Consider the following 12,647-nt stretch of genomic DNA (forward strand, 5'->3'; position numbering starts at 1 on the left):
TACCTCTGCTCTCTTGGCTTCAGGCTCTCCAGTGAGGGGTCCGCGGAGGTTCTGGAGGAACAGAGCGGCCTTCCTCTTCCTCTCGGCCTGCAGCTGTTTCTCCTTGGATTCCTTGGAGGCCTGGGCCAGTTTCTCCCGCGCCGCGGCAGCGAGACGATCCTCCAGCTTCTGTTTGGCTGCGAAGACAATGAAAAATATGCTTAGAAAAAGAGGAAGGCTACATGTCTTCTCCACACAGCCTTGGCGACTACTTCTTCTGCTTTATTCTTTTTTTTTCTTTCTTTTTTTTAAGCAACACCTACACGTTCATCTACTTTCTGCTTGGCTGGGCGAGAAGCAGGGAAGAGTGTCCATTACTTTGACAGTTACCATAGTATGTGTGAGGGAAACAGCTCTTCTTCAGTGGTTCGAGTAAGTCCTGTGTTACGCGGTTGAGTTTATGATGAGCTCTAACTTTTTCAGGGATTTTTTTCTTCTCTTGGAGGTAAGAGGAAATGATGATGGAACATGGAGTGACACTGACAACAGCCACTGATGCACAGCGTGTGGGCCGTGGACAATAGAAAAGGAGTAATGTCAGGAGGAAGATTAAGATGGGAGCTACAGTATAGAGAGAGGCACATTGTGCCACACTTAATTGCGTGCAGGTGTCACGCACCTGTGTGTGTGTGCCAGTGTGTGAAAACAGTGTGTGTGCGTGCACGTGCACACTGTTCTCACTCCTGGGTTAAAAATAGGGCTGCCTGCTATAGTGAATCATATTTGAGACACAAATCACCACAATTCATGGCACAATGCCAGTTTCGAGTGACCTTACCCATGATGTTGGCAACAAACACATTTACATTTTATCTAGGGATGTGCGTAGATGAGCCATGCAGCTAATCACCAACATTGACCACCAAATTGCAATGTGTCAAAATCTAATTATCTTGGCCAGGAGATCATGTGTGTGGAGCTGTGGCTACAGCTGATTTGGCTTACTATGAGATGCCAGAGGTCATATTTGACCTCTTGCCATGGCACAAGATATTAACTTTTCTGGAAGAAAGTTGTGACGTTTGTAACCCTAAGGTATATATAGGGGGATTGTTCCTTTAACTGTGTTGGCGGGCTGAGTCTGGGACGAGGAGTATTATGGGATATCTTTTTTTTTGTTATCAAATGTTTTTTATTTAAGACAAAAATCACAATAAGACACTAACATCATGAATGACTTAAAGAAAACAAAACACATATAAAACAACACATAACAGCAAAAGCAAAGAACACAAAAACAAACAATTTGCCTTCACGGGCAAATATCTCACAACGGGTAAGGACTAGTAATAATAATGATTAAACCATGCCCTTAACCAAATCTGCAATACCAGACCAAATCTCAATGTTTTCCTCTTTTGCACCATGCAATCTTGCTGTAGACATTTCTAGATAAATGATATCTAGAAAGGTCAAAGCCCATTGGCGAAATGACAATGTATGAGGCGGTTTCCAGTGCGAAGCAACCATCTTCTTTGCGGCCGTTACGCCAGCAAAGAAGACACGAATACGGGTGTTATTTAATGGCAACTGGGATACATCATTTAATAAGAATAGAGATGGGGAGGGTGTGATGTCAATTTGTAGAATAGTCGAAAGGTTTATTATGGGATAACTTGTGTTTACTTTTGTGTTCTGGTGTGCAGGGAAGCGGTCGCATTATTAAGAGGAAGAGAGATATTACTTTGTTGTTCACTACGGAGGTTGGATACAGAATAGAACCCTGGCTGATCACGTTTGTCCTTTTTTAATTATTATTTTGTTTATTAAATCACCAGTTCTGCAACACGGACTCCTTTTCCTTGACAGCATAGCAAGAATGCATAAGGATTATTCCGGAGAGTAGAGACACGGTGGTTATACGTTGTTGGTGACACTGACGGGTATGCTGCATTGAACCAATGTGCAAAGTATAACACTGCAAGATCAATACTTTAATCTTATATTGTCATTTCATATTTCTTCCCGAGTACCACAGCTGAATGACACTATAGAAGCATGTACAGACATACTGTACACACGTGATTTGAATGCTGGTGCATGATTGAATTAATCTGCGGCAAAGTTTCCAACTCAGACATGCGTAAAAACACGATTTTCTTTATTTATTTTGAAGTGGTGCAACGACTCGATAGATATGTTTAAATATATTTTTGTGAACGGAAATGGCAGCTTCCTTACTCTGATTTCGGGAGGTGTAGTTCCAGACTCTATATAGCATTTGAAGATTGTGGAATAGTCGTCCTGCTACGCAAGACTAGTAACCAAGGGTCAAAGGTCAAGGTCACTGACACCAAAAAACACTTCATACATGCCAATAAAGTGCCAAAAAATACAACCAATTTTAACACCTTTTATTAACATCCTTCAACGTCTTCCCTATACAGTATACTGCATTATATGACTCTGCACAGACAAAAGTCCAAAATAACGTAATGGCCATTGCATTGAACTGCCAGCACCGGGGTTAGGTGTTCAAAATAATATTTCATGGCCAGGACAAAAAACTAAAAAGTTAAACTACAACAAATGCAATTGTATTAGTTTTAAAGCCAATATTTTAATTTCAATTCAGCTTTAGTTTTTTTCTCACACACATAATGTAGTTAACGTTTCATTTGAATTAACCAATTGATTTGATTCATCGATTTCTCACATTTGTTTCAGTTAACTCACACACACACACACACACACACACACACACACACACAGTGGATTTGACCTATGAGTGACCAGTGAGTGAGAGCGTGTGTGCGATCCTTCCCCAGTCCATCAATACAGATTAGCTTTGTTCCGTCTGCCATTGATTCCCTGCAACTTAACGTAAGTTGCAGCCTGCTGACGGACAGCCAATTCATTCACATATTCATTAGACTACCCCAGTGTGTTCCTGTCTGTTCTGATGGCCGCCGTGTGTGTGTGAGTGCGTGTGTGCATGCGTGAGTGAAAGAGAGAGCGAGCGAGCGAGAGCGCACGTGGCTCTTTTTCACGTCTTGTGATGAAAACCCTTTCCTCCCACATCAACAGTGGCAGTCAAGAGCTTTGCAACCAAGTGGCTAAGGAAAGTGTTGCACTGTAACAGCCTCACAATTGCATATATATATGAATTCCTAAGTGTATTATTTCCCCACCAAGTCCTATATGCATGCTAAATATTATGAACAGAGTGCCTGGTACCCATGAATACATTTATCACTCTACCAGTAAGAAGCAAGTGGGTTCTGTGTGTGTGTGCGCGTGCGTGCATGCATGTGAGAGAGAGAAAGGGGGGGGGGGGGGAATAAAAGCATGCATCTCTATTAGGTCTCGTAGAGAAATATGACTGCCATTTACTGTACTACTTCTATACTTTGTCCTTCCTGGAATTTACACCCTGCTGGCATGATTTACAATTTGTGCCCATTGGATTTATCCGTCCTCTCTCCTTTCCCCTCCCACTGATCGCCCAATTTCTGGCTTCCTGTAAAGGAAGGCCATGTCAGAGGATGTGATTGAGAGGTGTGTGTGTGTCTGTGTGTGTGTGTTTGTGTGTGTGTGTGTGTGTGTGTGTGTGTGTGTCCGCTCGCTTGTCTCCCAGCGGCCGTACTTAGATACTGAAAGGTCTCTATAATTATAGAACACGTGTGTTGGGTGGTAGGTATCTAAGGAGATGAAAGGAGGGGACAAATGGAGACAGTGAGGACGGACAGGGGGAACGGCCATTGTATCACAGACATACAGACAGACAGACAGGAGTCTGACCATTGTAAACACAGATGGCAGTAGTGACTGTGAGACCCTTTTACCACTTGCACATAAAGCCATTAATCCAGTGGAAATGTTCCATGTTGGCGTAATGTGGGCCAACAAGAGCCAGTGTTGATATCCGTAAAACTTTGTTTTGTAACTGTACCCACTCTTGACCTAGTACCATTTACTCGCTTCATCTGCCAGCATTTGTGTGAATCAAAGTTTCATATTTCCATAACATATGATGTGCTCTCAGTTACAGGGACGTGTGAATTGACTGTCGGCTTAGCTGAAGTTTTCCAAGTGGAAAAAGATCCTCTTATTTAGTAATGTAATGTGGGATCAGACACCATAAAATGGATTAAACACAACAGAAGACACCATATGTCAAGATAAAATCTTCCTAAAAATGCCCAGTGTCAGCGGGACAGTTGTCCGATTGTTACAATGAATTTGTCGAGCAGTATGAGAGGATTTAGGAGAGGTGGTTTTCAACCTGAAACTAATCAGTGTAGTTACTTTTGCAAGTGCTTTCGTGCTGCTAATGTATTACTATTTTCTCCTTGGATAAACTTTGCCTAGCCAGGCTTTGCAGTGAAAAACTATAAAGGCCAGCATATTCCACAGTTATAGGGATAATAGAACAATATTATTATTTTACAGTTCTGTGGCGTTACCTTGTTTAGCCTCCAACTCCTCCTGGGTGAGGCTGGGTTTCTTCTCTTCTGGTGTCGGGGTTGGAAAAGAGTCCTTGACAATCATCTGAGCCCCACCAATGATAGCCTCTAGTCCTTCCTCACCGAACAGCTTCATGTAGAAAACATTAATGTCATTTTAGGACATTTAAAAGGTACCTTTAAAAAGGACATCCATCTTGAGAAAAGGCAAAATGAAGATTTGTGGAGCACCAAAACACACCTCCACTGAACAGAACCATTTCAAACAGTAGTAGTGTTTAAATTAAATGTTATATAGTTTAATGCCCAATACCAGGTCAGAATGTCACATATAATTACACAAATGGAAATGGGGAAACGTAACCAAAAGTAAAGTAAATAAACCAAACCTTGTCTTCATCAGAGTCATCATCCAATCGAACTCGGTTCCTCTCCAGAGGCAACATGTCGTTTTCTTTAGCCTTTATAGCAAAACAGATCGGAGCAAAGGAGGCTGGAGAGACAGAAAGAGGCAGACAAATGGGCGTAGGGAGAGAGACACAGTCGGACAAAAATCTGAGAAAACAGACATGCAAACAAATCATTGAATTATGGACCACTAAACCAAGAGGCATACCTTTAATCATCTTGACATCCTTCAGATCTGTGTCTGACTGTAATTTCTCATCATCAATTGAACCGTCATGTGTCTCTCTCTGAATGGAGGAATAACATAGGACAGACAAAGACAGAAAAAGTTGTCAGTTGCCGGGTCCGTATAGCACCTGAGATGAGACAGACAGATAAATAGTAACAAAATATATTTATGTGTCATATAGAAATGATTTAGCCCAGAACTGGAGATCCGGGCTGTAGCTCAGAGAGTTAATATCCAAGGCGCTTTACATATATTGTGCGTTGCATTCACCCATTACACACACATTCATAGTACACGGTGCGTGTGTGTGTGTGTGTGTGTGTGTGTGTTTCGATGTGCAGGGCGTTGCTGAAAATGAGCACCTGTGCTCAGCTACTTCCCTGGGTAAATAAAGAATAAAAAAATAATAAAAAATTGACACTTCGACACTAACTCTGGGGGAGCTTGCACGGGATCGAACAGCGGACGCTGTAATACCCCAGTAACAGTAGACCCAAATTGCATGTTGTAGATTTACTTATGTTGATTTCAGTTACTGTATACATGGTCAATTAGCAAACCATTAGGTTTCAGAATAGACTAGCTCAGGGATGGGCAACTTTGACGATGGAGGGCCACTTAGGTATATATATTTCCACACTCACTCCAGAGGGTCACATTAAATATTACTGTCGTAGCAATAGCAATAGCTATATTTGAATTGAAATCATGATTATTATTTTTTTTTTATGGACTAGCTGGTGGGAACAAGCTGGTTTCTAGACACTATGGAGGCCTACTTGAATCCATTTCTACGTTGTGTGTATTCATTGAAGGTAGAAATGCAAAAGTAGGCCAGGGCTGTTCAGCCAAGGCACGCGCGGATGTGCGCACACACACCCAAAAAACACAAGCACACGTGCGCACACACCCACGCCTATCATCTCTTTCTGTGCATCTCAGGCAGGTCTTATTGACATGCAAAATGCATCTTTCAGGCAAGAGCACATTGGGGGACAGATAGGCCACGCTATGCATACATAATAAAACATAATGTCTTCTCTATTCAACACACACACAATTAAAGTGGAACGGGGCATGCTGCTCCCAGCCTTTCACACCACTACCAGTCGGCTGAGATGTGACCTGGGTAAGAGAACTCATAATATTAATACACACACGAAAGAAAATGTAGCCTGCTGTCTGACATGTTATTTAGCTCCTGACAGATACATTAGTGAGTGTATACAAAAATACACGCTCACATAGCAAGTCAAAGCTATGAGCAGAAAAAGGTAGGCATGTAACGATTCACTCAACTCACGATACGATTCGTATTACGATATGAGGTTCACGATACGTTTTTTCAGGATATTAAAAAATATATATTTAAAAGAAGAATTACTGTTTTTTAAATTTTATATTTATCTTCCCACCTGAGATTTTTTATTTAACTACATTGCAAAAGAAGTAGCATTACTTTTGACAGTGCAGAAACATAATTGCCTTCCTTGATGAGCATCAACGACCATCATCACCTGGGCACAGTCACACACAGCTCCCCTCTACAGTGCTCTACTACTGAAAGTGACTATCATTTCTCTTCAAAAGCACTTGAATATGACTAAAGCTCACATTTCACATCACACTAGCCCCCTCCCCCAATTATTCCCCCCCAATTACACACACACACAGACAGAACAGCCACTTTGACTTTCAAAGTATTTCACAGAACCCCAGGGAATTAAGTCACAATTAGCCTGGGCAGCATTGCAGTCATTGTTTTGCAGTCATCAGGCCGGAACCATCAATCTGGAACTTCCTTTCCCTCAAGCCGATTTTTCCCAATAAAAGCCGCAGGCTACAATAGAACGAGTCACGCTTTTATTGTTATTCTTCCAGTTTGAGGGAAAGGAAGTTCCAGATTGATGGTTCTGGCCTGATGACTACAAAACAATGACTACAACATGACGTAACGATATCATCCGCTCCCGAACCGGATCATACAGCAACTTTATAACACAGACCAGGCTTTCCTCCGAGGTGGAAAGCCTGGTGAGTCACAATAAGGATTTCTGTCCACTGACTAGAGGGCAGCATGCTGACTCCAAACCAGACAATAACCACAACTACTGTCTACAGGACGTTCTTTCCTCACTATATTCATCAATAAAGTTAGTTATTATTATTTAGCTATACCACTAAGTTACTAGGCATGTAGCTTGTGAATGAATAATAAGCTGCAAAAATGTGTCGATTGTGAAGCCACAAAGGGAAAGTTTGAATGGAATGGACGCCACATTGTCAAACTGGCAGGCTGTGATGTAGGGGGGAACAGTGCAAAAATGTGCAGATTACCACTATATTATAATTTTCACAATACTGTACTGATTATGCAGCCCCTCGTGTCTATATGAATACATTGTTTTCTTTTTTATCTGATTGATATCCACGCTGTTATGTTCTCATAGCCCGCAAGGACGCCTTTCCAAAGCCAGTGCACGGCTAAGGTGCACAGTGGTCCCAAAAGGCAATCACAACAAATGTAATTATTGTATTGTTTGGGAAAACAACAGAACGAACAAAAAAACAATAACAACACATCAATATCTTATCAGGAAATACTGCTGTTTATCAATATCTTATCAAGAAATACTGCCGTTTATGTCCCAGAACTGTGCTGGGATGTCTAGCTGTCTAACAACACCCGGGAAACAACTGATTGAGTAGAATAATATTAGGCTAAACATATGGCATTTTAAAATGGAAAAGCCCTGCTCAGATAAAATACTATTCGAATTATGTCTGGATTCATTTTTGAGTGGTGCAACCACTCCAAGGAACAGCAATGTCCGTGTTCACCTATGTGTTGGTTCACCTATGTGACAGTATGACATAGCGCTGTTGTGCCAGAAACAGAGAGAGAGAGAGACATTTCCTGTCAGCCTACAGTCTGTCCCTCTATAAAAAAATATAAAATAAAGGCGAAAGCTGCAAAAAAACATGTACACCAATTATCAAAGTACCTGACAAAAAAAAGTTATAGTAAAAAATTAAAACATGTTTCTAAACTCTTATCCTTGGCTTCCCTTAACCCATTTTGGAACGGGACAACTTTAGTTTTTTTCAACCAAGGTTCATGTTTTAGGTTGTTTCTAGAGAAAGTAAAAGATGAGCGTTAATTCTTTTTCATGTGCTGCTTGCTTTTGTTTTAGGGATTTTAGCTGTTTTTGACAGGGGGGCGGGGGCATTCGAGCATGGGGCTAAATATGTATTTCTTTACTAAATTTGATAGCGATTTCTTTTTTATTATTTACTAGATGATAGATAGATAGATACTTTATCCCATTCTGGGCGGGAACCCCTTTTGGTGTCTTACCCCCTCAGGCCGGGAACCCATATTTGGGTTCTGTACAGTATGTACAGTATTCAAAAATTACAAAAAATTGATGCTGCTATATACATTTTTGAAGTTTTTCAGAAAACTTAGGTCAGGCTTTAGAAGGCGTTTTTAGAATCGGCCATAGGTCATCAGGATATACATAAAACATGCAAACAAACAGATCACACAGTACATAGACAATAAAGAAAAGGCCACCAGTCATAGTTCCAAAAGGCATCACATCACACTTTATGCACGGAACTGAGATGGGGCCTGCTTGTTCATAAGTCCTATACTTATGGGAACAAACGATCTTGAGGCCCTAGCCTGCAGGGAAGGTACCAAATACCGTCGCCCTGATGGTAAAAGATGGTATTGGCTGTGTAACGGGTGTGTGTTGTCCCTAGTAATAGCTTTCCCCTTCCTGAGTACCCGGGTCTCATACATTGAGGTCATACTCTCAAATCGTACCCCAGCTATTTTGCTGGACACGCTGATGATTTTATGGAGTTTGTTCTTATTAACCAATGATAATGAGCCATACCATGAAACAAAACAAAATGTCAATGCACTCTCCACGATGGATCGATGAAAAAGTGCCATGATATTTTTTTCAACGTTATACTGTCTCAGTCTGCGCATAAAATGCAGCCTCTGCTGACCTTTCTTGTAGATGGAATGAGTGTTGGAATTCCATGTCAGCTTGGAATCAATCGTTGTACCCAAGTACTTATATTCGTCCACAATCACTACCCCATCCCCACCAATGACTATTTCCTGGTGTGCATGGGCACCAGTCCTAAGGTCCAATATGACCTCCTTAGTTTTTTTTTATATTAAGCTGGAGGAAGTTACTCCTGCACCAACCGGCAAACTCGTCCACTGTTCTTCTATAGCTTATCTCATCATCCTCAATCAGACCAACAATAGCTGTGTCGTCTGCGAATTTAACAATACAGGTGTTATCTGACTCACGCCTACAGTCGCTTGTGTACAGCGTGAACAATACCGGTGAAATCACGCTCCCTTGCGGAGCCCCCGTGTTGGTCGTAATGGGGAGAGATATTGCTTTATTCACGTTGACCTGTTGTACCCGCTCAGTCAGGAATGACTCCACCCACCTGATGATATTGGTGTTAACACCCATATCAAAGAGTTTCTTCATCAAAATATGAGGTTTCATTGTGTTAAACGCAAAGGAGAAGTCTACAAAGAGTACCCGAGCATATCGTTTCTTTTGAGGTTTATCTAGATGGTAGTAGATTTTATTAAGCATAAGAAGAAGAGCATCATCAGTGCCCCTCCCCTTTCTATATGCAAATTGCAAGGGGTCCATTTCATGTTGCACATTATTAAGGAGGTTATTTAAGATAATGCGCTCAAAGCTTTTTATTAACAATGTTGTCAAGGCAACTGGCCGATAGTCGTTAAGGACTTTGGGATTAGACATTTTCGGCACTGGAACTATAAGCGAGGTCTTCCACGCTTTTGGTATATAGTGTGTATCTAGCGATACCTGGAACATGTGTCTCAGTACAGGGCTGAGCTGCTCCCTACACTCCTTAAGCACATAACCCCTTATCCCATCGGGACCCGGTGCTTTGCGTGGGTTAATTCTATTGAGGGTTCTACGCACCTCCTCCTCTGTAATAGTAATTGACTCACTACTGCTGAATTGTTCCCTTAACAGATTGCGTTAAGTGGAAAGAAGTATCAAATCTGCCATAAAAGGTATTTAGCTCATTGGCAAAAGACATATCATCACTAGTGTTGATGACCTCTTTCTTTTCCTTTATTCCTACCATTGTATACAACCCCTTCCAGGCTTGACATGCATTGGTATCCCTCATTTGCCTCTCAATTTTAAGTTTGTAGTTATGTTTACATTCACTAGTTATCCGTTTGATCTCTTTCTGAATTAATTTCACTTGAACTAGATCCCCTTGTTCAAAAGCATGTTTTTCCCTATATAATGCTCACTATACTATATATAGTCCTATAGTTATTACATCTGGCTACAAAAGATCACAGGATCTACTGAATGTGTCAAACTGACATATTGAGCCTACGACACATAGTGTGGCTTCCCCCCAGTAGGCCTCCTTCACATTCAGTAGATCCTGTGATCTTTTGTGGCCAGATTAAATTTATTGGGGTCTAGTAGGACTAAGTAAATAATTAAAAAATTATGCTATAACATTTTGTAAAAAAATACATATTTAGCCCCATGCTCGAATGCCCCCGCCCCCCTGTGAAAAAAAGCTACAATCCCTAAAACGAAAGAAAGCAGCAAATTAAAAAAAGTTAACACTCATATTTTACTATCTCTAATAACAACCTAAAACATGAATCTTGGTTGAAAAAAACTAAAGTTGTCCTTTAAGCATTATGTTATAATCTAGCTATTGAAAAATAGCAAATCTACAAGCTCAGAGCGCGCCACCGAGTGGCGCGCTACGAGCTTGTAGGTCTGCTATTTTTGAAAAATCGTGAAAATATTTATTTCAGAAAACTGGAGGATTTAGAAGATTTTTTATTTTTATTTTGAGGTCTAAATGGGTTTAAGTATTATAAAGGTTATGAGCAATGATGAAATGAAGAGCTGCATAATGCTGCTGACCTTCAGAATTGGCCTACTTGGGTAAAACGGACTCTAATGAAGATCCTCTCCAGTGGTATGCCGTACGTACAGTAAGTGGTACACCACTCCAGACAGAGCAAGTGCAGCAACATGTCTCATGTCTACTTCAATCCAATGCCTATTTACTTGATGTAAGGTGGGGGGCTGCAGGGGTTGCAAAGGATATGTCAAGAGTGAGTGGGTGGATGGCTTTTAGTGGATGAAGGGAGAGAGATTTATTTCAGTTTTTCTAATAATGTATGTGGCCTTTGTTGCATAGGACTATAAATAAAAGTATAATTTATTTCATTGTAGAAGGAAGAAAAGGGCACAGTATCGTGTTAACACAGAAATTCTAGGAGGAAATAATGGATAATGAGGTTTTCCTTTCTGGAAGGAAAAAATAAAAAAGGTCTCATTGTTCATTTGACTGTTGGGGGTATTTCTCCCCCTTCCAAAAGGAGACATGAAGGATACAGGCAGGTAACAGTAGCACCAAGCTGCCAAGTCACACAAATCAAGAACAGCGATGTTTGCCTTGAAGCCAATGGGGCTTCACACTTCAGTGAGGCTGGCATGGAGACCTGGCATGCAGACCGTCAATGCCTGTCCAACATACTGTAAGTAAGTAAGCTAATAGAAGTTATAATAAAAGTAAGTACAAAGTAGAAAAACTAAGAACTAATACAACATTGGAAAACGTAAGAGACTATTGGCTACTGACTCATTTAAATTGTTTGTATAATGAATATGAGGCCAATTCTAAAAATGCCTTCTAAAACCTAAACTTCTTATTTAAGCTCTATGAGAGACAGAGGTGTATGAGACAGAGGTAGCTTCCAGCATAACCTCGGGTCACCAGACTTTCCACCTTGAACCAAACAAACTATTCCAAGACGTACTTGAAGAAACTGATTCATATGCCGCATCAAGGCTTTTATTGGATAGGCCCTATATTCGTTGTTGAAAAGGGTGCCACATGTTTCTATACTAGGTGGCCCCCTCCTGTTTTTCCCTCTACACCAAATATCTTCGTCGAAAATAGCCGATCTACAAGCTCACAACGGACAACACATGACAAAGTGCCCACTATACCAAGACATCAGAGACACAGTTTGAAACTATGACAAAAAACTCCCATACCTATTGGGAGAAATACAACAATGTGCAAACACGGCAGCAACATTTGTGAACTGTTGTGACAAAAGGATAGCCAATGGAATACAACCACCCTAAGGACTACTATCTGTACCAAGTAGACCACTGGACCTTGCACATGTAAACAAATCTTAAATCTGAGTTTTTCCTGTATACTACTTCATTTAAATAGTCCTGAGAAAAAAATGCTGCCATTTGTGACTGCAAATAATTGCTGCTATTTGTTTTAAAAAAAAGCATTATACCCCGTTATGTATATCGATGCAATGTGACATAGCTCCGTTTACAAAATGCTGTACCCCCTCCAACTGTATATACTTTCCCCATTTTCAACTGTTTTTATTGTATTGTACTTGCTTTGGCAATGTAAACGTTTGTTTTCTCATGCCAATAAAGCTCCTTTGAATTGAATTGAATTGACAAAGA

The 12,647-nt window shown here is 40.8% G+C and overlaps 1 protein-coding gene across 5 annotated transcripts in view; it reads right to left on the reverse strand.

Moving 5' to 3' along the window:
• The window catches only part of sfswap (splicing factor SWAP), a 111,054-nt gene that overhangs the window by 63,148 nt on the left and 35,259 nt on the right, over positions 1-12,647 (reverse strand). For all 5 annotated transcript variants that reach the window (XM_083793677.1, XM_083793676.1, XM_083793680.1 and 2 more), the window contains 4 exons: positions 5,062-5,140; positions 4,835-4,938; positions 4,446-4,575; positions 4-176 (listed from right to left, as the gene is read on the reverse strand). In XM_083793677.1, the coding sequence (XP_083649803.1) occupies positions 4-176; positions 4,446-4,575; positions 4,835-4,938; positions 5,062-5,140 (486 nt within the window). The remainder of the gene's footprint in view (positions 1-3; positions 177-4,445; positions 4,576-4,834; positions 4,939-5,061; positions 5,141-12,647) is intronic.

The sequence above is a fragment of the Protomyctophum parallelum genome (assembly GCF_964188405.1).
Source record: "Protomyctophum parallelum genome assembly, chromosome: 21".
In the NCBI taxonomy this organism is placed as follows: Eukaryota; Metazoa; Chordata; class Actinopteri; order Myctophiformes; family Myctophidae; genus Protomyctophum; species Protomyctophum parallelum.